The sequence below is a fragment of the Mesoplodon bidens genome (assembly GCF_964165515.1).
Source record: "Mesoplodon bidens genome assembly, chromosome: 10".
NCBI classification, from domain to species: domain Eukaryota; kingdom Metazoa; phylum Chordata; class Mammalia; order Artiodactyla; family Ziphiidae; genus Mesoplodon; species Mesoplodon bidens.
In genome coordinates, this window is record NC_138172.1 from 82,387,784 (window position 1) to 82,413,024 (window position 25,241).

Consider the following 25,241-nt stretch of genomic DNA (forward strand, 5'->3'; position numbering starts at 1 on the left):
CATTAAACAAAAGACATCCGGAAAATATCGCAGGCAGAAGTACTTTATTTGGCAGTTCCAACCCAACACGTAGGGAGAAGAACCCTGTCCTCCTCCGGCAGCCTCACCGGGAACCCCTCCTTCCCACCCCAAGACAGAATAATGGCAGCACCTCGCTGCACGAGAGGCAGCAGCCGTGGCCTTGGCTCCGTTTCTGGCTCCACTCGCAGGAAAGGGCAGAGGAGCATTGCCCAAACCCCGCCCTGGGTCAGAGCCCAGGTAAACAGCAGCAGTCACGTCTGACCCTCTGCAGAGACGCGAGCCCAACACTCATCCTGGCTCCCAAGCCTTCCCAAGGTGACCCTGTCTCAGCCAGGGCAGCCAGCACTCCCGGGCCCCTTGCTCCCCACTCTGGGGAGCTGTGCAACGACGAGCAGAATCCTCATGTCTCTGGCAGGCGGAGGAGGGTTCCAGAAGTGGTGGAGACACTGTGCAAGAGAAAGACGAGGCTGGAGCCAGATACCTAGGCCTCAGGTCTGAGGAGGACTCAGAATCTGGCCGAGGATGTTCCCGGGTTCCAGAGAACGAGAGAGGAGCTGGGCTTTGCTAGTGAATGAAGCACGAGCGGGGAGAAAATCCAACCTCGGGTCATTACGCTGTCATCTGCCAGAGGCTGGGGGGCAAGACTCACCAGTCCACCAGCTGGGCCCCAATGAGGTCATGCACGTGGTAAGCGAGGCCGAGTCGCGCCGCAGCAGGTGCCCGCCGGCCCAGGAGCTCTGAAAGGAGTAGCTCCCGGTACTTGGCCTTCCGGACCATGCCAAGTACAGCCTGGCGCCCTGGAGGAGAGGTGGCACGGGAGAGGGGAAAGGTGAGTAAGGCCTGGAGGCCTGAGGAGTCACCAAAAAGTGTTCTTGAGGGGCTGCGGGCCTGAGCTACAGACAGGGTACCTTTAACAAAATATTTGATGAATCTCCCAGCTCCAGGCACGGCTAGCCACCAACTTCCAGCATCTCGGACAGTGAGGACCCCGGCATTCACCAGCTGCCTAAGAAGGGGGAGAGGAGGCGTTGGCTCTGGGAACCCTCCCTCCTCCCGCCCACTAATGTTTGGACACTAAGTCTCCAGAAGCCTGGGCACCCAGGCAAAGGGACTGGACGATAGAAGCCCAGCCTGGAGCAGTTCTCTGCTCACACCACGCTGCTCAGTGCCCCGAGCCCTTGCTTGCTCCGTTCTCCTACCTGACTGCCCCCACCCCCAACTCTTTCTTCTCCTGTTATTATTACATGTTCACTAAAACAGCTCCTCCTCTCCGAAGCCCTCCTTGACCACCTGCCCTGACACACTCTCAGTCCCACCACCAGGGGAGAAACAGAGGCCTTTCTCCCGAGCTCCTGCCACTACCTACGCACACCTCACCATAGCTCTTCCCACATCTTACCAAAAAAAAGTTTATAAAATGCTTTCATGTATACCATGGGTTACAAAGTAGGGAGCTGGAGCCAGACCCAGCCTCCTGAAACGACATTTTTCTTTAGCACTTGCCCGGTTGTTGTTCTTTTGAATGTGAATGCTTTTGGGGCATCACAGCTGCTACCATTCCCTATTCCCTTGGTCTCAGCATGATTCCCATCAGGCATTTATGGCTCCTGCCAGGCCTCTCTCTCTATTTGATTAGCCACCCAGATCTCTTAAATTTTAGTCCAGGGCTCTTTCCAAGGCCCCAGATGGGAGAGGCCTCTTCTCTTGGGGGCGCAGCACAAATTTAGGTCATTTTATTAAAAAGAAGAGTCAGTGTTTTTAACAGGTTCACCAAAAGAAAGAGGACAAGGCTGGATGGGACTGGAGGGAGGTAGGGAGGGGCCAGATGCCTGATTCTGTTGGTCCCGCAGGTCTCACGTGATTTCTGGGTCCCTGAAGCCAAAGGTCTGTGTCATTTGGTCCTGCTGGAAGCTAAGGTCACTACAGGCTGGAAGTACTGAAGCCAGAAACTTCTGCACTGCGCCAGCGTATGGGCGGCCATCACAAGCCTTGAGGACCTGCAACCAGAAATGAGACACAAGGTCTGGTCCCACCTTCAGCCCCCACTGACCTCTATCCCCAAGACAACATTTCTCTTCCTATGTTTTTCCTTCTAATCAGGTCCTTCTACCTCTCATGCCTTTCCTCTTCCTCTTCTTCCTCTCCCTCATACCAATACTTACCAGAGACCTGTGCCCTCTCTGTGAGATGTGAGGTGGGGGACTTGTCTCTCTTCTTTTTATTTCCATTCCGTAATTTCCCTGCACCCCCTCCCCTGGCCCCCATGACACACACACAGTCACACGCACTCTGGTCCTATAGTCCTCAGTGAAGATGATTCCTTGGGCGTCCAAGTCGAAGCCTAGTTGGATGATTCTGATCTCCCCCTGCTCTTGAAGCGCCTTCTGTCTCCACAGAGATGACAATGAAAAGAAGGGTGTCAGGGTAAGATGCTCTGCTATACTCTGGACACTTCTGTGCAGGGAGATTTTGTTTGCAAGTATTGGGGAGTTTTTTCTCTAAAAAACTAAGGAAAAATTATGGGGAGAGAATCAAGTGGATCACCAAATAGTCTCTTCCAATTAGTCTTTCACCCACCCACCTTATCAGTTATCTGTTAAACAATCAATGCATATTTTCTAAGACCAATCATAGGCAGACACTAAGATAAAATAGTGATTAAGACAGGGGCCCTGCCCTCAAGGATTAACAGTCTAGATTTTGGGTGGAGAAGGTGGAGAGGAATATGGGATAAAATGTTTAAAACAAATAAAAATAAACCAGGACTTGTGTTTCTAGGAACATAGCAAGACTAACTCACCCACTGAAAATTAAGTAAAATGCTGCATAAAATATTATTTAAAAATTGTTTAAGCATTAAAGAGTTCACAAGGTAATAAGGAATTACCAGACTAATATAATATCTAAGTGAAAACAAGAACTCATAGAAGTAATTGGGGGACTTCCCTGGTGGCACGGTGGTTAAGAATCTGCCTGCCAATGCAGGGGACACGGGTTCGAGCCCTGGTCCGGGAAGATCCCACATGCCGCGGAGCAACTAAGCCCGTACACCACAACTACCGAGCCTGCACTCTAGAGCCCTCGAGCCACAACTACTGAAGCCTGCGTGCCTAGAGCCCGTGCTCCACAACAAGGGAAGCCACCGCAATGAGAAGTCCACAATGAAGAGTAGCCCCCTCTCGCAGCAACTAGAGAAAGCCCGCACGCAGCAACGAAGACCCAACGCAGCCAAAAATAAATAAATAAACAAAATTAAAAAAAAAAAAAAGAAAAGAGATAATAAGGTATGGGAAATATTTGAAGAGCCAATAACAAAACCACAATAACAAAAGTACATTAATCCAACTCGTATAAACTCATAGAATAGACAAAATAGTAATCAGTGAGGAAATGAAAGATTTCAATAATTTTAGTTACTAAGAAATTAGGAACTGAATAATGCACATTCTTTTCAAATACATAGAATATTTAGCAAAACTGACCATATAGCACAAAGCATGTCTCAATAAGCTTCAAATGACTGCAATCATACTGTGTATGTTCTCTGGCCATAATATCATTTATGCCAGAAATCATTAACAACAAGGTAATTAGAAAATGTTTAGGAAGTAAGACATACATTTCTAATCAACCCAGTAAGTCAAAGAAAAAAGTCACAAAGGAAATTAGAAGATATTTTGAAATGAATGATAATGAAAACGTATACCAAAACTTGACAGATGATATAGGTATAGTTCAGTACTTAGGGGGAAACTACAGCCTGACATGCATCTATTAGAAAAGAACAGAGGATAAAAATTAATGGGGAAAAAAAGTAAAATAAACCCAACAGTAGAAGGGAAACATAAATGAGATGGAAAACATGCATGCAAGAGAAAGCAACAAAGCTAAACGATAATTCTTTGAAAGACTATTAAAACTGATAAACCCTGGTGAGACTGACCAAGAAAAAAGGGGGAAAGGGGAACCTAGAAAAAGCAGATAACCAATATAAAGAATGAAAAAGGGATCATCACTCAAGATTCTACAGACAATAAAATGAGATTACAAACTTTATGCCAATAAACTTGAAAATTTAGATGAAACTGACAAATTCTTAAAAAATACAATTTCTTCCATAAAATGGGATATATTCATAAAATGGAAATCTATGAAAATGAATTAACTATAACTACATGTAACAACTTGGGTGAATCTCAAAAATATTCATCTAATGAAACAAGATGTAAATAAATATATATGGTATGATTTTGTTTATATCAAGTTCAAAAGTAGGTGACTAAGCCATATTGTTTATGGATAAACATATAGATGGTAAAGACATTTTGATCAGAGAACGATATATGTGGGTTGTTGGTTGTGTTGTACAGTCTGACTTGGGTGATGGTTAAGTGGGTATTTGCTTTATAAACATTCTTTAAATTGTGTGTGTTTATATTTTCTTTTGTGCAATTTTAAAGCTTTTCTAAAATTTAAGCTAACACCAATAGGTTAAAAACAACAAATACTCTATAAGGAGTGGTTCTGACTTGCTTCCTTTAGAGACTGGAGCTAGTCTTCATCTTCCTTTTCTTCTCTTCTTTCTTCCTGACAGGTTGCCAAGTGCTAAATCCAACTGGATATTATTTTACTTGACCTCATCACAGACCACCGCCTTGAATCACAGGTTCTAACACTGCCACTGAACCTCAAATTTTAAGGCACATTAAGAATCACTTGGGGCAGTAGCTTTAAAATGTAGATTCCAAGGTCCTACCTCAAGAAATCTTAATTCATTCGCACTGAGAGAGCCCCAGGAACCTGTAGTTTTGAATAAGCAGTCCAGGTAATTTGGTACATGTGGAACTCAGGACACACTTTGAGAAACACTGCCTTAAATGCTGGTATCTCCCAGCATTGGGAATCTGGCTCTATTATCTGTCACTGCAAACCTGGGGTCCTTAACCCTTGGCCTCAGAGGATCTGTGAAACAATCCCCTGCCCCCCAAATTGTACATATGCCATATACATACATATATATATATATATATATATGGCATATATGCATTTTTCTGGAGAGAGAGCCATAGCTTTCATTATCTTCTGATGTTTGTGAAAAGGTTAAAAACTGCTCCTCTCCTCCCTCTTCCTACCAATCTCACCCACATCCACAGACTGAACAACTACTCACATCTCGATGACTTCCAGTTCTGTATCAGTGGCCCAGAATTCTCCAAACCCTCACCCAACTGTCTACTGCACAGTTGCCTTTGGATTCCCCACAAGCACCTCCAACTCAACTTGGGCAAAATCAAACACATCATCTGCCCCCAACAATTCAATGTTCTCCTACTCTATTCACTCCACCAACTACTCAGTCATCCAGAAAATCCGAAAGTTATTCTTGATTCCTCCCTCCTCCCACTCTCCACATTCCTCACCCATCCTCTCCCTCCCTATACACTGCCCTAATTTAGGCCTTCACCTGTTCTCAGCTGCAGTATCTTCCTAAATGATCTCCCTACCTCATCTCACTGCTTCCAATCCATGCAAAACACCGTTCTCTCTCCTGTTAAACATTCTCTACCAGCTCACCGCCTTCAATGGAAGATGGAAATACTGATGTACAAGGCCTGGCCTAATCTGACGTCTGCCTGCATTCCTAGCGCTGTAGGCTCGAACCACGCCCGGTGACTCAGTATCCCCAAAAGCTTCGCTCTTCCACCTTCATGATCTGGCATGCTCTCTGTAGCGTTCTCCTTGGCACCGCAGTGCCTGGCACAATGCCTGGCCCAGAAAGACCCAACGTTTGCTGAATGGCAGAAGAGCTGGTGGACCGAGTGAGTGATGGGGAGAACCTCGTAAGTGCCCGCAAGGCACGGAAGCGCTTTCGGTCGGTCGCTCTGACGCCCCTCACCAGCTGCCGGTCAGCCACCGTCCGGTCGGGCACTAGGCTGTACACCTGGCTCCTCAGCGCGATGGGCGGTAGCGCATCCTCAAACAGGACTCGCGGGAACAGCCGCACTAGCTCTGCAACTGCCGCGCGCGCAGACCCTGGGAGGAGAGACCGGGTCACTGAGACGTGAGCGGGGGCGGGAAGAAGCGGGGGTACGACTCTCGGGGTGCTGTTGTCCCAACATACAGGGTTACCAGAGGCGAGGCCGCTCCCAGCTGGGGGTCTTTAGCCTCGCCCCGGGGTTGCCATAGTTACCTGACTCTCCCCGCAAAGGATCTGCCTCTGCATCCCCTCCTTCCCGCCGCCTCTTCTGTCCGAAGGCCTCCGGGACCAGGCGATGCCTCTTCCGGCTCATATCCCGGGATCCTGTGGATGCGGGGAAGAGGTAGGTAGATATTGAAGGAAGAGAACACGAAAATAGTCATCCGGCGCAGAGCAGTGACGCACGGGCTCCCTGGGCGTCCCTCCTTAGAGACCAGTCAGCCCGGTCTTAGTAGGCCGACGTGGTGACGAAAGGGGCGTCAACTTGTCATCCCTTTGGCCCTTGCTGGGAGGGGCGGTGCCAATGCATATACAAGCGCCACCCTCATTGGCTGAGGCCCCACGTCCGCTGCTGATTGGCTTCCTCTGAGAGCCTCACGTTCGGGGAGGCCTGGGAGGTGCGGAGGGGCCCCGGTGGCCTCGCTGTGATCTCCCTCCTGGTGTAAAGCGCACAGGCCCACTGTCGCTGAGTGATTGCGTCATCGAGAGCGGGGGGGGGGTCGGGATCGGACTACCTTTGCGTCCCTCTTCGACATGTGACGTACCTGCCATGACGTCATAGCTCTGTGAAGGTGGAAGTCGAGGTTGGCGGGATTTGAGGTAACCAGATCCTTGATCTGAGCCCAAACATCCTTCCTAACCTCACTGCGTTTGGAGGAACTGGGGGTGGGGGTATAGGTCAAGGGAAAAGGTGTGATGTGCACCTGGCCATGGTTCTGTTTGAGGACATGGGGCCTGCATGTTTCAAAGCCAGAGCCTGGCCATCAGGAGGCTCGCTTAGTCCTGACTAGAAGTCTCTCTTCTCCAGCCCTTCTCTTTAAAAAGGGAACTTCCCCGTCGTCTCTCAGGACCTCATGGAGTCCAGAGGGACCAAGAGAGGAGCCGGAAAGATAGAGGTAGCTGAGCCTTGGAACAAGCTCCTCCTCCCAGCACGCTCACTGCCCACAGACCCTTCCCTCTATGCTGGACCATTTCCTTTCTACCGGCGCCCTTCTGAAATGGGCTGCTTTTCCCTGGATGCACAACGCCAGTACCATGGAGATGCTCGAGCCTTGCGCTACTACTGCCCACCTCCCACTAATGGTCAAAGCCCCAACTTTGACCTCAGAGACGGATACCCTGATCGATACCGGCCCCGGGATGAAGAGGTCCAAGAGAGGCTGGACCACCTGCTATGCTGGGTCCTGGAGCACCGAGGCCGCCTAGAGGGGTGAGCAAAGAAAGCATAGCACACAAGTAGCTCTAGAGACCTACACCTACCCTCTAAAATTGGGAGAGCCAAAGCGGGAGTGGGGTCAGCCCTTACGCTATTCTTTGGGGGAGCCATGTGCGCCAATGCTTGTGTCAGATCTTCAGCCCTTAACTCCTCCCTCTCAGGGGTCCAGGCTGGCTGGCAGGGGCCATAGTGACGTGGCGGGGGCACCTGACAAAGTTGCTGACGACACCATATGAGCGGCAGGAAGGCTGGCAGCTGGCAGCCTCCCGGTTCCAGGGGACACTGTACTTGAGTGAGGTAGAGACGCCGGCTGCTCGGGTTCAGAGGCTTACCCGGCCACCCCTCCTCCAGGAGCTTATGTACATGGGGTACAAGTTCGAGCAGTACATGTGTGCAGGTGAGAATTGCCCCCAGCTCTGTGGCCCACTCCCCCTTCCCCAGAGACTGAGACTCCAGCCCTGCTGCTGTTTCTCCCCTTGTGCAGACAAACCTGGAGGCTCCACAGATCCTTCTGGGGAGGTCAACACCAACGTGGCCTTCTGCTCTGTGCTACGCAGCCGCCTGGGAAACCATCCTCTGCTCTTCTCCGGGGAGGTAGACTGCATAGACCCCCAGGCCCCAACCACACAGCCCCCCACCTGCTATGTGGAGCTCAAGACCTCCAAGGAGATGCACAGCCCTGGCCAACGGAAGAGCTTCTACAGGTTCAGGATGGGGGTGGGCAGGTTGAGAGCCTAGGATTGACAGCTGGGAAAGGGACTTGGGGGAAGAGGAGGAGGCTGGAGGGTGGTGGAGGGGTCCCACTGACCCCTTGCCTTTCCTGACAGACGGAAGCTCCTGAAATGGTGGGCTCAGTCATTCCTTCCAGGGGTCCCAAATGTTGTTGCTGGCTTCCGTAACCCAGAGGGTTTTGTCTGTTCCCTCAAGACCTTTCGTACCATGGAGATGTTTGAATACGTCAGGGTAAGGCAATGGTGTCACAGCTCCCACCTGTATCCCGCCTCTGTGCCAAGACCACAGGTCCAGTGTCCAGGGACCTGTAGTCCACCTTCCCCTTCTCCCACCCTCGCCCTCACTGCCAGTCTTCTGCCTCCTCCTGGGCTTTCTCCAGAATGACCGTGACGGCTGGAATCCCTCCGTGTGCATGAACTTCTGTGCAGCCTTCCTTAGCTTTGCCCAGAACACAGTTGTCCAGGATGACCCCAGGTGAGGCATTCAGCTCTGCCCCTCCCCGCTGGGTCCCAGAAGCTCGGCCTCCAGCCCTCAACTCGGGACTCCATCTGCCCCGCAGGCTCGTCTACCTCTTCTCTTGGGAGCCTGGCAGCCCAGTCACAGTGTCTGAACATCGAGATGCACCCCATGCCTTCCTGCCTACGTGGTACGTGGAAACCATGACCCAGGACCTCCTGTCACCCGCCAAGACACCCTCCCCCAAGGACTGATGCTTCGCAGGGGCTGGTCCTGTTTCTGTGTGCACAGATAAAGGCCTATTTCTAGGTGGTTCTCCCTGCTGTCTTTTGAGCTGTCATCCCTGCCCAACACCTCAGGTTCACACAGGTGGTTTGCTGTTTTATTGTTACGTTATTACACAGGGGTCATTCACTGGGTGTAGAGGCTGGCTGCAAAGACGATGTCCCTCCGTAGCAGGGTGGCTGCCGTCTCCATCTTGGCACCTAGCACAGGCTCGCCCACCAGGCGGGCCGCCCCCCGAAGCGAGCGACACATCTCGGCCAGGCGTTGGATGCAGCGGACCACCAGGCCCTCGGGGGTCCCTGAGAGCCCTGCCAACTCAGAGAAGGGCTGTGGGGGAAGTAGGGTGGGGACTGAATACGGTAGGGCCTGGGCAGCCTCTCCCCAGTCAGCTGTCCACAAAGCCCCAAACCCCAGCTACTCACCATGCCCCGGGCCCACTCGTACACAACCTCGACCAGGCCAAAGTTCAGCTCCCCCACAAATTCCTCCACTGTCTGGTTCAAGCCACAGGCCACCTGCACCTCACCGATCCGCTTGGCCACAGCCCGGACACGTTCCACCCCCTGTAGATGGGGAGGAGAGGTTAAGTAAGCCCTGCCTTCCTACTCCAGGAAGGAGACCCAGATCAAGGAAGAAACAGTTCCAGCTCTTAGGGGCACTTACAGGGCTGGATGGGGCACGTGGGGGAATACACGGGGGCGGGGACTGGGAGTGCCACGGCCGAGGGTGGGACGGCGGTGGGCGTCCCCTACCTGTTTGAGGGTGCTTGGGAGCTGATCGCTAGGGTCCCCGGGGCTCTGGCAGACCAGGCCGGAGAGCAGGGCCGCGATCTCCTCGGGCCGAAGGGCGCTCAGCGCGTTGTCAAACATGAGTTCAGTGAGGAGCAGCTCGTGGCTGCTCAGGGCACAAGCCACCCGCCCTGCCAGCTTCACGGTGCCCCCTTCATCCACGTACCCCAGGGTTCGGAGCACCTGGAAGGAGGGTGGGCGTTGGGAGCCTGCAGACCTCCTCCTCACTAGCCCCCAGCCCCCTCTCCGCCCTCCCACCTCGACTCGCTGGTGGTACTCGGGGAGCAGCAGCAGCGACTGATCCGACAGGAGGAAACGCAGCCGCTCCACCTCCTCCTGTACCTGCATCCGCGCCCGCAGCCTCAGGTACTACGGGGAACACCGGCAGGAGCACGTTAGCCTCCTCGCCCTCAGCAGGGCTGCAGTGAGGACGAGGGCTGCGATGGGGGCGGCCCGTGGACAGGGGACGAGAGGAAGAGTCCCCCTCCCAGCTTGGAAGCTAGCACCCAGGGACCCACCTGGGCAGGGAAACGGGGACTGTGTACACACTGAGCCCCCCGGATCAGCTCCTCCAGCTTCCGGAGCCGGAGCCCCGCCTCTACCACCGACACATCCTTGAGCTGCAGGTCATTGACAGGGTCAAGGGTAGGGGGTCCTGCTGGGTGGGCCTGAGCCAGACGTAGTAGCTCCTGGACAGCAGTTGTCGCGGCCGCAGAGGGAGGCTCCTTCCTGAGAAAGGAGCAGGTCTTGGGACCTGGGGCAGAGGCTTCTCTTCCTCAGGCTGCGGGAGCCTCCCCACCCCCCATCACATGGTCCCCCCGCAGCATCTCTGACTTGAATTTTGGTTGCTGCCTCTTGCTGAAGTCCTCCAAGATCTTCTCCCCATTCAGCCGGAGCACCTTGGTGGTGATGGCAGCCACATCTCCTGGCTGCAGCTTGGCCACAGTGTGCTCACAGGGCCCTGTGAAAAGGGGAGAGCAGGGTCAGACCTCGCCGTGGGCCCAGGCATCCCAACTGTGCTGCTGTCGGGAGCTCGGCCGTCTGTCCCACTCTCACCTTCAGGCAGGAACAGCTTGAATCCCACGAGGTCATCGGGGTAGGGCACATCGGGGGAGGCTGGCCCCCTCTCCTGCGGGTCCTCAGACATGGGCTTATCACACAAGACCAGAGTCGTGAATACTCTGCTGGTGGAGCTCGAGGAGACCTAGGGGAGGCGAGGCCAGGGCAGTGTGAGGAGTGGACATCAAAGGTAGAGACCAGATCACCAACCTCAGGCAGGGATTGTGGTGCAGCCATGCAGAGCCCACCGGTATGGACCGGTAACCAAGTCAAGTGATCGGAGCAGACTCTGGGGGCAGAGCTTGGGGGAAGGACAAGGAGGTGAGCGTGAAGTGGTGGGGATGGGATGGAAAGGAGGGCTCCAGGGAAAAATGAGAGCACTGGTGAGTACAACGGGCCCCTCGCCAAGTGGGGAAGATGGAGCTAGGGCTCGCCCCGCCCTCCCTGCCTCTGGCCTTCAAATTCCCATTGCCCTCACCTGAAGGATCACACCCAGTGCGTTGTGATGCTTCTGATTCTTCACAATCACCACCCTTCCCGCTGAGAGAGATTTCAGCCCATTCACAGACTCTATGATGCGTCGCTGAAGGGCAGGGGCGTGAAGAGAGGGGATAAGGGAGGAAGCGTCGCAGAGACACTAGGACTAAGTTCAGGAGCACCCGAAGTGTCACAGCCTCTTCCTCCCTGTCTGCCACCCCTGCCCCCAACACTCACACGCACTTACCTGGATCAGGCTCCGGGTCTCTGTCAGTTCCTCCCCGCAGCTGTAATACTCAGGCAGGTCAACGAGTTGGCCAGTTACATCAGGCTCCTCCAAGGCCCCCAGCCGCTTGGTCAGTTCAGCCAGAGTCTGTTCATGGGCCTGGGAGAAGCCAGTGTGGGTGTGCAGCAAGGGTCTCCAGGCCCAGAACCCTCCACTTTCACCCACCGGCCTCTGGATGCCCATCTCGTCCAGGCCTGGCTTCCCTCGTCCACATCCTTCACAGCAGCCTGGTCACGCCCACCTCCTCACCTTACTGTCCTTGCGGGATGGAAACTCAGAGAAGCTCCTCTTCATCATGTCCTCCACCCTGAGGGCATCCACCCGCAGCAGGTTGAGGATCATGGTGTACGTGAGGCGGAACTGGGACTGCAGCTGGGACGGCTTCCCCTGGGCCGGGCCAAAGAAGCCAGTGAGGCGAGGGGAGACCCGCTGCTCGGCTGCTGTACTCCCAGCAGCTCTAGTCCCAGCTACGCAACCACGGGGCCCTAGACAAACTGCTCGCTCACCTCTGCAAAACAAGGGAGTGAGGCTAAATAAATAGACCCTCCAAGGTCCCACCTAGCTCCATATTCACAGTGGAAAAAGACTATAGAGGAGAGGAGATCCAATCTCATCCTTGGATTTGCTCGCTCCTACCCTGGCTTCTCCCAGGCAGAAGGAAAGTAGAAAGAGGGGAGAAGGGAAGAGGGTTGGCAGAATCTAGCAGGTGCCCAGAGCTGGCCTCGCGCCACCCCGGCTCACCATCATCATGCGGTGCAGGTCCGCCATCTCGGGCACACGGCCCTTGCAGAGCAGGATGACAGTGCCTGTGGGGTCCAGGCCCCTCCGGCCCGCCCGGCCGGCCATCTGCACATACTCCCCAGGGAGCAGGTCCCGGAAGGTGGAGCCATCGTGCTTACGCGTGGAGTCAAACACCACTGTCCGGGCTGGCATATTTACACCCATGGCGAAGGTCTCCGTGGCAAACAAGACCTGGGACGGGGGAGAGGATCAGCAAAGGGGCTACACGCAGCTGTGGCCCAGCCCTGGCCAAGCCCACCTCACTTTGTAGCCAAGGCTTAAAAGGCACCAGGCACAGTCCCAGACGGTTAACTCACAGGACCTCGTTTAACTCTCAAGGCAAATCTACAGTATGTACTACCGTTTTCTTTGTTGTATTTATTTAGCTACCTATTCCTTTCCTTTTACCCCTATACCCCACTCCCATCCCCCCACTATCAAACATCCCGCTGTATATAACGCGTACCTTTTTGTGTGAATGTGTTTTATAAAATGTGTCTTGTTTTGTGTATAATTTACAATTTGCCGTAAAGGCGATTACATGTCTCCTTCTGTTTTCTTCTTTTCTTCCACGTAGTGTTTTCAACATCCATCCATGTTCCTGTGTTTATATCTAATCCACTGCTTCAACTGCTGCAGAACACGTTGTGGGGTGCATGCTGTACATCTACCTACCAGCTCTCCCAGTGAAGGGGTACCACCAACACCCTGCCACAAGACTACAGCCAACAAAGGAAGAGCAGGCGTGCTCCCTCAATGACCAGGGTGAGAATTTCATTGTGATTTACACTCAGGAGTGGAATTTAGGGACAAAGAGTATGTATATACTTATTCTTGCCTCCAGAGTGCCAGGATGCACTTCAGACTGGCCACACCTGTACAAGGGTTCCTGTAATCCTGCAGTCTCCTACGTCTTGGGCAACACTTGGCATTAGCCACTTTCCTATATTTTACCAGTCTAATAACTGTAAGGTCCTATCTTGCGAGTATTTCAATTTGCATTCTTCTGATGACTAATGACTTTCGTAAGTTTGCTAGCTTTTTGGGTTTCTCTTCTGAATACTGCATGTTCATACCTCATACACCTCCATCTTAAAATGTGAAATCTACAGTTCAGGGAGGTTTAAGTAATTTGCCCAGGGTCACACAGTGAGGAAGTGGTGGCGCTGGGATTCACACCCAAGTTCTTAACCACTGCACTGGCCTGCCTAAAAGCTTTCCCCTCCCCTAAGTGGGCAACGAATGCCTTGGGGAGTCCCTCTCCCACCAGCATGTGCACCTTGACCAGGCCACGGCTGAAAAGCATCTCCACGATCTCCTTGAGAATGGGCAGGATGCCGCTGTGGTGCACACCCAGGCCGCGGTGCAGGAGTTCCGACATGTGCAGAACCTGTTGGGGGCCGAGGCCCAAGATCAGGGATGGGGTCATGGAACACCCAATCCCCACCAGTCTCTGGGTCCCCCCTCCATACCTGGGGCAGCTGGCGGTCAGAGCCTCGGAGGCGAGCGAGGCAGCGCTGCAGGAAGAGGTGAATCTCACTCTTCTCTGAACTCGTGGTGAGGTCAAGGGAGGTGAGGCCCGAGGCCTGCTCATCACAGCGGCCACGGGAGAAGGTGAACACCACCACAGGCAGCTGCGCACGGGTGCGGAGGGAGGCCAGGAGGGACAGGTACACACCACGGTCCTGGGGAAGTGGGGAGAAGGGAGTGGAGACTGAGTCCCTGAACCAGTGGGGGCCGAAGTGGCAGAAACTGAAGCCGAGTCAAATCGGGCAGTGCTCAAAGCTCAACTCCAAACACCTGGGGGACGAGGGAAGCAAGGACACAGGAGAAACAGGTGGTGGCGGGTACAAAGCCTGCCAGTTCTCACCTGTGCAGGCCCCCCCTGATGCGTGGGCTGCTTTGCCCCAAAGGTCTGGGCGTGTTTGCTCATCCGCTCCTTCTTGGCCTCCACAGCCGCGTAGTACCTGGGGCAGGGGCGGGGCAGTGATCAGTCACGCCCAGCTGGGCCCAGCCCTCACTCTTCCCGACTCAGGCTTACCCCTTGGTGTGGAAGGTGCCTCGGGAGTCCAGCAACAGGAAGAGCTCCCCCTGGGTCTTGGGGCTGTTCCCCGTGAAGAGATAATGCTCCAGGGGGACTGGGCGAGTAACAGTGCTGACCACATAGATCTGGCGACGCTTCAGCCGCCTGAGTGAGGAGGAGAAGACAGAAGATCAGGGCTGCGAGTGCAGGGAGGAACCTACATCCCCACCACCTTCCCCCACTCTGGCTTCACCCAGTCTTTTCTGGGAGCCGGACTGGAAGGCTGTCCCCGTCATCCTGTCTCTCAACTTGCGAAGGGATCTGGACCCAGGTGGGATCCCTCAGCCTCCCAAGCTGGACATGTTCCCCGGCCGCACCCCTTGCTCATCCCCACCCCCAAGGCCTGACCACTCTCCCTGCTGTGCTAGTCTATGCCCCCCGCCCCGACTGAGGAACGCTACAGCCCCCTTCACCCAAGCACCCCAGGACACACGTCTCACCCAATCCAGTCAGCAAACTCAAGGGCGTTGGGGACAGTAGCACTCAGGAGGATGATGGAGACGTGGTCAGGGAGCATGATGAGCACCTCCTCCCACACGACCCCGCGCTGCGCACAGGGAGGGAAGACAGCTCAGGGGGGGCTGCCCTTCTGCCCCTAGGAAGTGGCACAGGGTTCCGTGTCGGGGCAAAGGAGGCAGTGCGGTTCGCGGGCTGTGTGGAATAGAGGAGCTGCTGAAGCAGCCCCACAGGACAGGACTGCCAGGATCTGGGGGCCCCGTCCCCCTACCTCAGCATCGTTGATGTAGTGAACCTCGTCAAAGATGACCCACTCCAGGTCTCGGATGACATCTGAGCCACTGTATAGCATGGAGCTGGAAGAAAGAGACCCAAGGCTGACTTCCCAGTGGCTCCTGTCTCTACCCTCAACTCAGCCAACGTGCTCTCCAGAGCAGCCTCACCTTCCTGACCAAAAATCCACCCGTGTTGAGTGCCCATCTCTCACCGAAGGATCTCTGTTGTCATAATGAGGCAAGAGGCCTCTGGGTGCAGCTGCACGTCCCCGGTGAGAAGTCCCACGTCCCCAAATGTGTTTCGGAAGTCCCGGAACTTCTGGTTGCTCAGAGCCTTGATGGGCGAAGTATAGATGGTGCTGGGAGAAGAGCATGGAGTCAGCCGGTCCCTCCACACTGACTCGTGGTCCCAGAAGCCTGCCACAGAGCTCAGGCACCCCCTTCACCCTAACTTCCCTCGTGTTCCCCTTCATGGAGTTACCCAGGAAAAATTCTGTCCCCCGAGCCCTTCCGAAACTAACTAAACTCCCCACACTTTCTCATTTCCCCCTGGACCCCTGCCTCAGTTTCTCCCCCAAAACTCTCATCTAAAGGATGAAGTAGGGAGCTGGAGAAGAGATGAGACTTAGAAAGGTTGCAGGAGAGAACGGGGCTGGTGAAGGGGAAGCTGGGGACGGGACTGTACCGCGTCATGTGTTTCTGGGCAAGGGCAATGGCGTATTCAGCCACAACCGTCTTGCCCGCAGACGTGTGAGCCGCGACAAAGACCGAGTCATGCCGTTCCAAGTGTAGGATGGCCTGTTTCTGAAACACATCTGGCTCAAACGCCCACTGTGGGAGAGAGAAATAGATGGGGGCTGGAGAAGGGAGAGGGGTCTTCCTGCCTCCAGCTCATGGGACATTCAGGGCAGCGGGGAGAAGGCCAGAGTGAGGCAAGTCTGGGACTGAGGTCCAAGCTGGCCTGAAGGCATCTGGCCTCTGGTGGGGAGAGGAGACAGGGAGTGGGCTGGGAGGAGGTGGGGGAGCATGTGAGGACTGGGCCACATTACCCGGAAGGCTGGCTGGGGAATGAGTCGGTAGAAATCATCGACAGGGGAGGTGACATCCACGGGAACGGCCCACTGCTCCTGAGGCGGGGGCTTGGGAGGCTCTGGGGGAGCTACAGCTGTGGACGCTTCCTGGAAGGGGAAGGGGGTGTAGGGTCAATAAAGATAACAGTCAGAAAGCTCTCTGTTACCACTCCTCCCAAAAGATGCTCCAGTCTTCCCCTTGGACCCAACCAGGCCAGCCCACCCTGTCTGTGACAAGACCCTTCTTTCCTGCCTCAACCGCCCAGAACCACCAACCTGCAACACTAGGTTCTCCAAGCTGCTTGCTCGGGCCAGGGGAGCACTGCAGGGAGAGGCCGAAACAGTGTCCCGTCTGGGACCGCCTGGTTGTCCCACTGCCTCACTCTCATCCTCATCGCCCCCACCCAAATCCAGGGGCTCCAGCAGACGGCTGAGGCTGAGCAAGCCGGGAGCTGGAGCTGGGTGATCTGAGGAGCAAGGCGAAAACGGAGGCCTGGTCGTGTGCACCTCTGCCTGAAGAAGAAGGGCACCACTTCCCCTATGCCCCCATCTCAAAACTAAAACTCACCCTCTGGTGCGAAGTCCACGCCTTTCTTGAAGCCAGGTGCAACAGTAAGAAGATCTGGAGGACAGGGACAGAGAGAGAGAATCTGGGCTCCTGCACACCGCTGTGTAAGTCACATGGTACATTGACCTAAAGGATGTCCTTCACAGCATAGACGTTGCAGTTGCGAATATTTATCGTGACAGTTTTCCAACAGATGACAGTAAAGGTTGTTATGGAAGGGGTACCTTTTCCTAATTTGCTCAGAGAAATGCAAGAGCTAGCAAGGACCCGGTGACAGGCCCGGGCCCCTCTTCCTCAGGGCCCAGGCTCAGAGCCCTACCTCCCAAGGGTCCATCCTGGCACCACCTCACCTTTCTCAAAGTCTATCTCCTCCTCAGCCTCCTCCCGAGTGCTCAGATCTGTTATGGTGGGCTCATCCATTCCACCTGGGGAGAGGTTGAACAAACAGGGATTCATGGGGTGGGAGTGACACAGGAGGGGTGGAGACTAAGGGCTTCCTTCCCTACCATCCCATTTCCACAAGCGTCACCTGGCCAGAAAGGGTACTGTGTTGGATTCCCCCACAGGGACTGGGAGATGGGCCCGGGTGGCCGGCGAAGAGACAAGGAGGTCGTGGCCGACAGGTTTGTATTCTCTAGCAGGACCTGACGCAAGAGATCAGAGCACCAGTGAGGCTGAGTTTGCCTCTGGCTCCCCTTTTCCCAACCCTGCTTCTTGTGGCCCGTGACCTCTTACCTCCTTGTAGCCTAGTATCTGGCCTGTGGTTGGGTGTCTTTGGGCCTGTAGGTCGGAGGGAACTGGGGCCCCCAGTGTGGCCAGGAGAGACCAAGGATCCATCTTCCTCTGCCATTTTCTGGACAGAAGGAAAGTAATATTCAGGTCTTCTTTCTCCTCTCTCCCAGCTTTCTTCAGGGACCCATCTCCCTAGTCCAGGCCCCTCTAGACCCCTCACCGGGCTGAGTGCTCCACACCGTGCAGAGGCAGCCAGGCTGGAGATGACAGAAACAACTGCTCTGCTTCTTGCTGCAGATCTGGGGCACAGGGAGGGAGGCCGTGGGGAAGCTGGAACAAGGGCAAGATGAGACACATAAGGTAAGAGAAGAGAGTAAGACACAGAGCAAAGAGAAGGTGATAGGATTCATACTTCGATCAGAAATGGGAGATGTCCCAGAGAGACTAGGACAATCAGGCTGAAGGACTATTTTCCAAAGGTGGTTCTGCTTTACAGGACAAACGGCCTGCAACTGAATTACCTGGGGTGCTGGTTAATAATACAGACTTTGGATTTCAGAACCTATGGACCTAAGAATTTGTATTTTAAAAAAGCTCCCCCACTCAGCTCGGTGCTCTGTGATGACCTAGATGAGCGTAATGGGGGAGGGATGGGAGAGAGGTCCAAGAGGGAGGGGTTATATGTATACATATAGCTGATTCACTTCGTGGTACAGGAGAAACTAACCCAACATTGTAAAGCAATTACATTCCAATAAAAAAATAAAAAATGAAAAAGGTCCCCGACTAATCATGAGGCACACTGATATTTCAGAATCACTAGTTTTAGGAAAAGGGGTCCCAGACCTAAGGATGAAGAGCCAGGTGCTCAAAGGCTAGCATCTCAGCCACCAACAAGTGCCCTGGAGAGAGAACAAGACTCCAAGGAGAAAAGACACATTTGAAAGAGCAGTTCTCAGAGTTAAGGTATCCTCAGGGCTTCCAGCTCTGTCCTCCCATGGGCTCTGACCCACAGCAGGTCCACTGGGTTGGGAGTCTGTCCAGCACCAGTCTAGGCCCGGATGACAGGCGTCCAGAGACAGGAGAGCCGGGTCAAGTTAGATCCTACTGTGAGGAGGGTGAAGGAGGTTTTAAGTTCAATGAGGATCAAGGTTAGGGGCAAAAGTCACTCACGGTACTCTCTGGAGCCCCAGGCACATTCAGCAGCTCCCAACGCCCTGTGCATCCCAGCTCCACTGCCCGAAGGGGCAGGTCCAGAGGATCTGGGGGAGGTAGCACTACGGGGGAAAGATCACAGGTCAGGGGTCAAGGGTCATTCCCTGTCTACTCCTCCTTTCCACCCCCTGCCCCTCACCGATTCGCTCCGTCTCCATCATCCTGGAGCCTCGGCAGCTACCCGGCAGCCCGGAAGTGTAGGGAGGAGCCGAAACGGCGGAAGTAGGAACGACTTCCGGCACAACCCCTCCGGGGGCGGGGATGAGCGCTACCGAGGGGCGGGCCCAAACTGGTGGGATGCCGGGCGGAAGTGTGTGCGCCGCGGGCCGCCTTGGTTACCGCGTTCTCCGCCCTTCGCTGCGTCATCGCTCCGAGCCCGCGATCCGCTGCCCGCTTGGGCGCCGCCCGAGACCGTGGGGCTTCGGTTGCCGCCCCCTCAGGTAAGGCCTTCTCCTCAGCCTTCGTCCCTTTTTTCCGAGCTCCTTCTGTCTTCTTGCCCTTTTGGTTGCTCTGAAAGCGCTGCGCGGGTTCCACTGCCTCCTCTGCTTTTCGGACCCCGCAATTGCCATACTAACCCCAGCGAGGTACGGGGGTCTGGTGCCATCGTCTTGGCGACGGAGGGGGTGTTTCTCCCTTCCTGGGCCACGTGGTGCCCCTAGGCGCTGGTATCCGTGATTCCTGAAGAGAGAAGGGAATGCTGGTTGATCCCGACGAGCGGGGGTTTGGACGGCAGCCTGGTTTAAGCAAGGGGTAGGGAGAGGCAGAAAACAGGAGTAGGCAGGCCTGGAGGGGTGGGGCTGGGGTCAGTGTGCACGGCGTGTGAACCCTGGGCGGTGACAGTGGAGAAAGATGTCTTGGGCCCTGCCCCTGAACCAGGAGCCACCATGTTGGTGATACCCCCCGGACTGAGCGAGGAGGAGGAGGCTCTGCAGAAGAAATTCAACAAACTCAAGAAAAAGGTGAGGGAGTGTGTGCGGGTATGACCCAAACTTTCACAGAGTCTACACTGAGAACACCTGGGGTGAGTGTGAGGGGATGGGGGGGTGGGGATTCAGCTAGCTCATACCTGGAGACATACCACCTCTCAGTGTAGCTTCAGGAATGGACTTTCTCAAGTGTGTACTTTCTTTTCTCTCTTTTCTATGCAGTCTGCCGTGGAGTTTTCTTCCTTTTCCATGGCTTTTAGTACCACCTAAGAGCTGGCGATCCCAAGCTTGGTTTTTCCAGTTCCATCTAGTGTTTTACTGATAACTTTCACGTATCCAAAATTGAAGCTATCATCTTGTCTGTTCTAAACTTGGTCTTCCAAATAGGGCTGACTACATTTACTTCTCCCATGTGTTTGGAATGAAAATCTTATCATCTCTGTCTTCTGCTCAATTTGCACAGCCAAACATTTGCCAAGTCGACTTGATTCTTCCCTTGAAGTAATTTCTTCCGTTTACTTTTTCCTGTGTATTCCCTAGATCAGGTCTTTGCTGATGCTCACGTAGCCTGTCGTAATGGTCTCTCAACAAGTTTCTTTTTTTGGACAGACTTCTTCACTCCTATTAAAATGGTACATTGAAAACACAAAACACTGTCCTTCTTTTTCTCAAAACCCAGTGGTTTCACATTGTCTATAAAACAGCCTTAATCAGGCATCCCTTTCTATAGAACTATTCCTTGATCCCAAAACATGCATTCCCAAAGTTTTCTTATCTCTGCATCTTTGCCACCCTGTGTTCTTTGTCTAAAATGCCCTTTGCTCTCAGTCTGTGTTATGCAGATTGTATCCAGGACCCAGCTTAATAACCATTTGGCATCAGAAAAATCTTACTTGCTCTCAGCTACAATCTGCACTTATGTTCAGTCTTGAAAATTCAACCTAGTCATCTAATTTCTCAGACTGTAAGCTTCTTGAGGAGAGGATCTGTGTCTCATACTTTTGCATATCCCTGTTTCAAAGCAATTGTGTGTTCTTATTAAACATATAGGGGTGGATGGATGAAGTCCCTAAGGAGGCACGGAGGCTTACACTTAATTGCAGCTTATATCCGGGGGCTCTGGTCTATGATTGAATGCCTTGTTTTCAACTTGAAAAACATGAGACTGTGGAAAGCCTCTAGAGGCCATGGTTTGAATAGATTAGGTATGGCTGGCTTTGTAGATGATCGGGGGGACTATGTAAGAGGCAGGGCAGCCTCAGGGTACCACTCCAGGGGCACCATTTGCATTGTTTTCTCTCAGAAAGGTGTCCCCGGAGTGATGCGCCCCGGGGCCTTGGGAGAGGACCTGGCCAGGGATTGGCCCTCACCAACTCCTCTCTTCTCACTCTTGTTCCCAGAAAAAGGCATTGCTGGCTCTGAAGAAGCAAAGCAGCAGCAGCACAGCCAGCCAAGGCGGTGTCAAACGCTGTGAGTGACAGGGGAAGCGGGGATAGACTGGAAGTGAGCAGCAGGGGCTGACCTGTGTCACAGCCTGGCCAACATAATGCCTCTTTCCCTCGCCACTCCAGCACTGTCAGAGCAGCCTGTGGTGGACACAGCCACGGCAACAGAGCAGGCAAAGCAGCTGGTGAAGTCAGGAGCCATCAGTGCCATCAAGGCTGAGACCAAGAACTCAGGCTTCAAACGTTCCCGGACCCTAGAGGGGAAGTTAAAGGTGAGCACAGGCAGAAAGATTGTTCAGGGACTCCTTGACTTCAGAGGGCATCCTTCCAAGTTGGAATGGAGGTAAGTTTAGGGGGAAAGTAACGCCAGTTTAATCATGGGCAAGTTGCCATACCATTCTGAGCTTCAGGTTTCTTATCTGTAAAATGAAGAAACTGCATGACTCCTAGATTCTCCTCCGTTTTACGCATTCTATGACTCTAATCCATCGTGTAGTAGAGCTCCTGGATTGTGTTGCTCTGAAGAGTTGAACAGGCTGAGAATGTCATCAGGTTTAAGACATTTTTAAGTAAACTAACTGCTTTAAGTGTGTATTAAGTCTTTTATGTAAAAGGAAATTAAAAAAAAGATAGGCCAGGGGAGCCGAGAAGAGGGTGAGGGAAGAGGAACTCCTTCTGCCCCGTGGCTAGGCAGCCTCCTGCTCCCCACTGAGGTGGGTCTCTACCGTCTTCCCAGGACCCTGAGAAGGGGCCAGTCCCCACTTTCCAGCCGTTCCAGAGGAGCATATCTGCCGATGATGATCTGCAGGAGGTAATGGTTTCCAGTTGTCTGTCTCTGAGGGGCTGGGGATTGAGAAGAATGAGAAACCCACATATTTGGGACCACATGCCAGCAGCTAGGACTCATCTTAACCGTCCTTGGTTTCCTTTTCAGTCGTCTAGACGTCCACAGAGGAAATCTCTGTATGAGAGGTTAGAGAAAGATAGGACTGGGTCCCGTTGGCGGGCGGCGGGGGCGGGGGGATTGCCTGGGTCCTTAGGAGGATTGGGACTGGAGTGGGTGGAGCTGGGGCTACAGAGGGATTGCTGAGTCTCGCCAGGCTCTGGGAAGACGAGGTAGAGGCCCCCTTTGATCCTCACTGTCTCCCTCTCCCCAGCTTTGTGTCTTCCAGTGATCGGCTTCGGGAACTGGGGCCAGATGGGGAAGAGGCAGAGGTCCCGGGGGCTGGTGACGCCCCCCCGCGAAGCTTCGACTGGGGCTATGAGGACCGTGGTGGTGCCCGCTCCTCGGCCTCCCCTCCCCGAAGCCGCAGCCGGGACCGCAGCCGGGAGCGGAACCGGGACCGAGACCGGGAACGGGATCGAGACCGAGAGCGGGACCGGGAGCGGGACAGAGACCGCGATCGAGACCGGGACCGAGACCGGGATCGAGACCGGGACCGGGACCGAGACCGGGACAGGGACCGGGACCGAGAGGGCCCTTTCCGCAGTGAGTGATCTTGGCTGGTGGGAAAGTGACTTCAGATAAGCTTTAGGTGGGTCCTACTAAAGCGGACTCTTAAAGTGGAGGGTGAGCTAGACTATGTCTTGTTACTGATTTCTATCCTGTAGGGTCGGACTCGTTCCCTGAACGCCGGGCCCCTCGGAAGGGGAACACTCTCTATGTGTATGGAGAAGACATGACGCCCACCCTCCTCCGTGGGGCCTTCTCTCCCTTTGGAAACATCATTGACCTCTCTATGGACCCACCCAGAAAGTAAGGATGACAGTGGGGCAGGATAATAGTCCTTGGAGGACCTGGGGTATGAGACCTGAGGGAGGAAGCTAGCCTGTCTCCACAGCCTATAACACTGGGTTTGATTGGGTCCCGAGGAGCCCATAGGCCCTCTACTGACCCTGTGTTTTCTCATCCCAGCTGTGCCTTCGTCACCTATGAAAAGATGGAGTCAGCAGATCAGGCCGTTGCTGAGGTTGGGACTTCCCAGATCTGTTCTTCCCATCCCTCCTGCCATCCTTATATTTTCTTTCTCAAATACTGGGAGCCAGGAGGAAGTCATTTCCTCTTGACAGAGACGGTCTCTCCCTATTTACGCAGGAAACCTTGCATTCTCAAGTCCCTACTTAGTCTGTTCCTAGGATGGCAACTCCTGGAAATTCTCCTTTCGTTTGTCTATAACGTTTCCCCCCATCCTCTGCCCTCTCCCCTCTTCTGCCCCAGCTCAACGGGACCCAAGTGGAGTCCGTACAGCTCAAAGTCAGCATTGCCCGAAAACAGCCCATGCTGGACGCTGCCACTGGCAAGTCTGTCTGGGGCTCCCTGGGTAAGAATGGGCTTCTTCCTCTCATTCTGTCCCCTACAGCGCCCCCCTTTTTGTTCCCCTGCATGTCCCTGGGTTCTGTAGAGGTGATAGAGGTCTGGATTTGTGTGGCAGCTGTGGGGATTGGAAGGAGAATCGTCAGGCCTTCTGTCAGTTAGAAGTAGGAGAAGGAGAGAAAGTGTTGAAAACAATTTCCAAGGCACTGACCGGAACGGGGAAAAAGTGGAAGTGACTGAGGTTGGTGAAGAAGGTGAGCATCTCATGCGGCCTTATTCATTTTGAGTTGCAGTATAGTTGGTTTTACAAAATAAGCCTTTGAAATTAGGGATATGGAACTCAGGTGTGAGGTAAGGCATGAAAATGTAGACTAGAGTCATCTGTATCACGGGGTAGCTGCAAATAGTGTTGGCAGGGGAGACTGAATTTCAAGAGAAAATGAACCAGGACTGGGCTTGAGGAATAGTCAGAGGATATGGTGGGAAGCTGGGCTGTGTTCCTCATGCCCCACACGTCCCCAGCTATCCTGACTTGTTAGGCTGAAGTTAAGGATGCTGCAAAGGAGACAGAAGGAGAGGTCATGGGGCCGGGAGCAGCACCCGAGGGGCCTGGGTCATTGCAGCCAAAGGACACAAGCTTTGAGAAAGAGGAAGTGATCAGCGGAGTCAAGATACAAAGCTCTAAGAGAATGGGGGCTTGTATGGGGGGTTCACTCTGGCCCCAGAGTGGCAGGGATGGAATCCTTGGAGGTGGGGTGAAGAGGGGGACACATCGGGGGTAGGGAGGAAAGAGGAAGGGGAAGGGACGGCTCGAGGGAGAATGCTGAGGGCCAAAGCTACACCCAGAATGAGTTTTCCTGATGGAGTGAATAACCCGTTTTACCTGAAATCGATTTTCATGTAAAGGAGGGGGCACAAGGGAGTTCAGAGCAAGAGTGGCCCTCTGTACAAGAAGGAACCAAGGGCTTCCCTGGTGGCGCAGTGGTTGAGAGTCCGCCTGCCGATGCAGGGGACACGGGTTCGTGCCCCGGTCCAGGAAGATCCCACATGCCGCGGAGCGGCTGGGCCCGTGAGCCACGGCCGCCGAGCCTGCGCGTCCGGAGCCTGTGCTCCGCAACGGGAGAGGCCACAACAGTGAGAGGCCCGCGTACCGCCAAAAGAACAACAAAAAAAAAAAAATAGAAGGAACCAAAAAGGACCAGCACGTTAACAAAGGACTATAGAGATTTTCTAATTTTTTAATTTTTGGGGTGCTGACTGAAAGTTGTGGGTTAACGTTATTCACACGTCTCAACAATAACATTCGGAGTTTTTCTAAGAACAAAACACTCATTACGGTATTAGCATGTGCCATGATAACAGTGTACACTCTTTTTTGCTGGGGCCATGGGTTGGTAGCCGCTGGCCTAAGAGTTAGGCTAAAGGTACTAATAGAAAGGCCATCCTGGCCACCAGAGGGCAGCATGGAGACTGGGCATCCAAGGGCCAGAGGCTAGTGTTGAGGTGGTCAAACTCTGGGCCTCAGGTCTCATCAGTGCCCTCCTTCAGACCTTAATGAATACTCTCCTCCCTCCCTAGCTGTCCAGAATAGCCCTAAGGGTTGCCACCGGGACAAGAGGACCCAGATTGTCTACAGTGATGACGTCTATAAGGAAAACCTTGTGGACGGCTTCTAGGGAGTGGAGCTGGATTCCGTGTGCCTCATCTGCCCCAACGCTGGTCTCAGTAAAACACTGAGGTGGAAGCTCACACATCTCCCTCAGCCTCTGGTTTTTCAGCACTTGGGATTGGGGTTGAGCCTTTAAAAACGGCTGTTAGATTTGATCTCAGTTGTAACAACATGGTCAGTGCACGCTCCCCA

The 25,241-nt window shown here is 53.9% G+C and overlaps 4 protein-coding genes and 1 long non-coding RNA gene across 8 annotated transcripts; 3 read left to right on the top strand and 2 right to left on the bottom strand.

The window, feature by feature from the left end:
- Positions 1-23: 23 nt before the first annotated feature.
- WHR1 (winged helix repair factor 1) lies at positions 24-6,443 on the bottom strand. 2 transcript variants are annotated; one of them, XM_081245493.1, is made up of 7 exons: positions 6,212-6,437; positions 5,918-6,054; positions 2,310-2,405; positions 1,879-2,018; positions 930-1,027; positions 671-818; positions 24-467 (listed from the first exon to the last, which is right to left on the bottom strand). In XM_081245493.1, exons 1-7 carry the CDS (start codon positions 6,309-6,311, stop codon positions 422-424), a joined length of 765 nt encoding a protein of 254 aa, XP_081101619.1. In that variant the 5' UTR covers positions 6,312-6,437; the 3' UTR covers positions 24-421. The 2 variants fall into 2 exon arrangements, with proteins under 2 accessions (XP_081101619.1, XP_081101620.1); XM_081245494.1 differs by lacking the exon at positions 2,310-2,405 and having other exon boundaries at positions 6,212-6,443.
- LOC308623299 lies at positions 1,955-5,850 on the top strand. The gene is made up of 3 exons (XR_014016800.1): positions 1,955-2,042; positions 2,323-2,445; positions 4,616-5,850. It is a non-coding gene; the product is annotated as an uncharacterized lncRNA (long non-coding RNA).
- DXO (decapping exoribonuclease) lies at positions 6,324-8,935 on the top strand. 2 transcript variants are annotated; one of them, XM_081245492.1, is made up of 8 exons: positions 6,324-6,341; positions 6,666-6,817; positions 7,026-7,427; positions 7,595-7,830; positions 7,918-8,137; positions 8,261-8,396; positions 8,545-8,639; positions 8,725-8,935. In XM_081245492.1, exons 3-8 carry the CDS (start codon positions 7,072-7,074, stop codon positions 8,873-8,875), a joined length of 1,194 nt encoding a protein of 397 aa, XP_081101618.1. In that variant the 5' UTR covers positions 6,324-6,341; positions 6,666-6,817; positions 7,026-7,071; the 3' UTR covers positions 8,876-8,935. The 2 variants fall into 2 exon arrangements, with proteins under 2 accessions (XP_081101618.1, XP_081101617.1); XM_081245491.1 differs by lacking the exon at positions 6,324-6,341 and having other exon boundaries at positions 6,577-6,817.
- A 46-nt stretch (positions 8,936-8,981) lies between these two features.
- On the bottom strand, positions 8,982-18,899 carry SKIC2 (SKI2 subunit of superkiller complex). The gene is made up of 28 exons (XM_081245489.1): positions 18,835-18,899; positions 18,654-18,757; positions 17,701-17,810; positions 17,484-17,601; positions 17,278-17,392; positions 17,099-17,173; positions 16,749-16,802; positions 16,457-16,647; positions 16,160-16,288; positions 15,796-15,941; positions 15,323-15,469; positions 15,107-15,191; positions 14,820-14,926; positions 14,338-14,484; positions 14,167-14,263; positions 13,769-13,981; positions 13,576-13,686; positions 12,258-12,488; positions 11,766-11,903; positions 11,478-11,615; positions 11,232-11,336; positions 10,751-10,898; positions 10,529-10,655; positions 10,213-10,423; positions 9,953-10,063; positions 9,659-9,877; positions 9,329-9,469; positions 8,982-9,233 (listed from the first exon to the last, which is right to left on the bottom strand). The coding sequence occupies exons 1-28, from the start codon at positions 18,854-18,856 to the stop codon at positions 9,033-9,035; spliced, it is 3,741 nt and encodes a 1,246-aa protein (XP_081101615.1). The 5' UTR covers positions 18,857-18,899; the 3' UTR covers positions 8,982-9,032.
- Positions 18,900-18,991: 92 nt separating this feature from the next.
- NELFE (negative elongation factor complex member E) lies at positions 18,992-25,129 on the top strand. 2 transcript variants are annotated; one of them, XM_081245496.1, is made up of 11 exons: positions 18,992-19,135; positions 19,572-19,654; positions 21,022-21,091; positions 21,193-21,338; positions 21,803-21,877; positions 22,001-22,038; positions 22,224-22,555; positions 22,678-22,822; positions 22,982-23,036; positions 23,285-23,387; positions 24,959-25,129. In XM_081245496.1, the coding sequence occupies exons 2-11, from the start codon at positions 19,580-19,582 to the stop codon at positions 25,054-25,056; spliced, it is 1,137 nt and encodes a 378-aa protein (XP_081101622.1). In that variant the 5' UTR covers positions 18,992-19,135; positions 19,572-19,579; the 3' UTR covers positions 25,057-25,129. The 2 variants fall into 2 exon arrangements, with proteins under 2 accessions (XP_081101622.1, XP_081101621.1); XM_081245495.1 differs by lacking the exon at positions 22,982-23,036.
- The last annotated feature ends 112 nt before the right edge of the window (positions 25,130-25,241 follow it).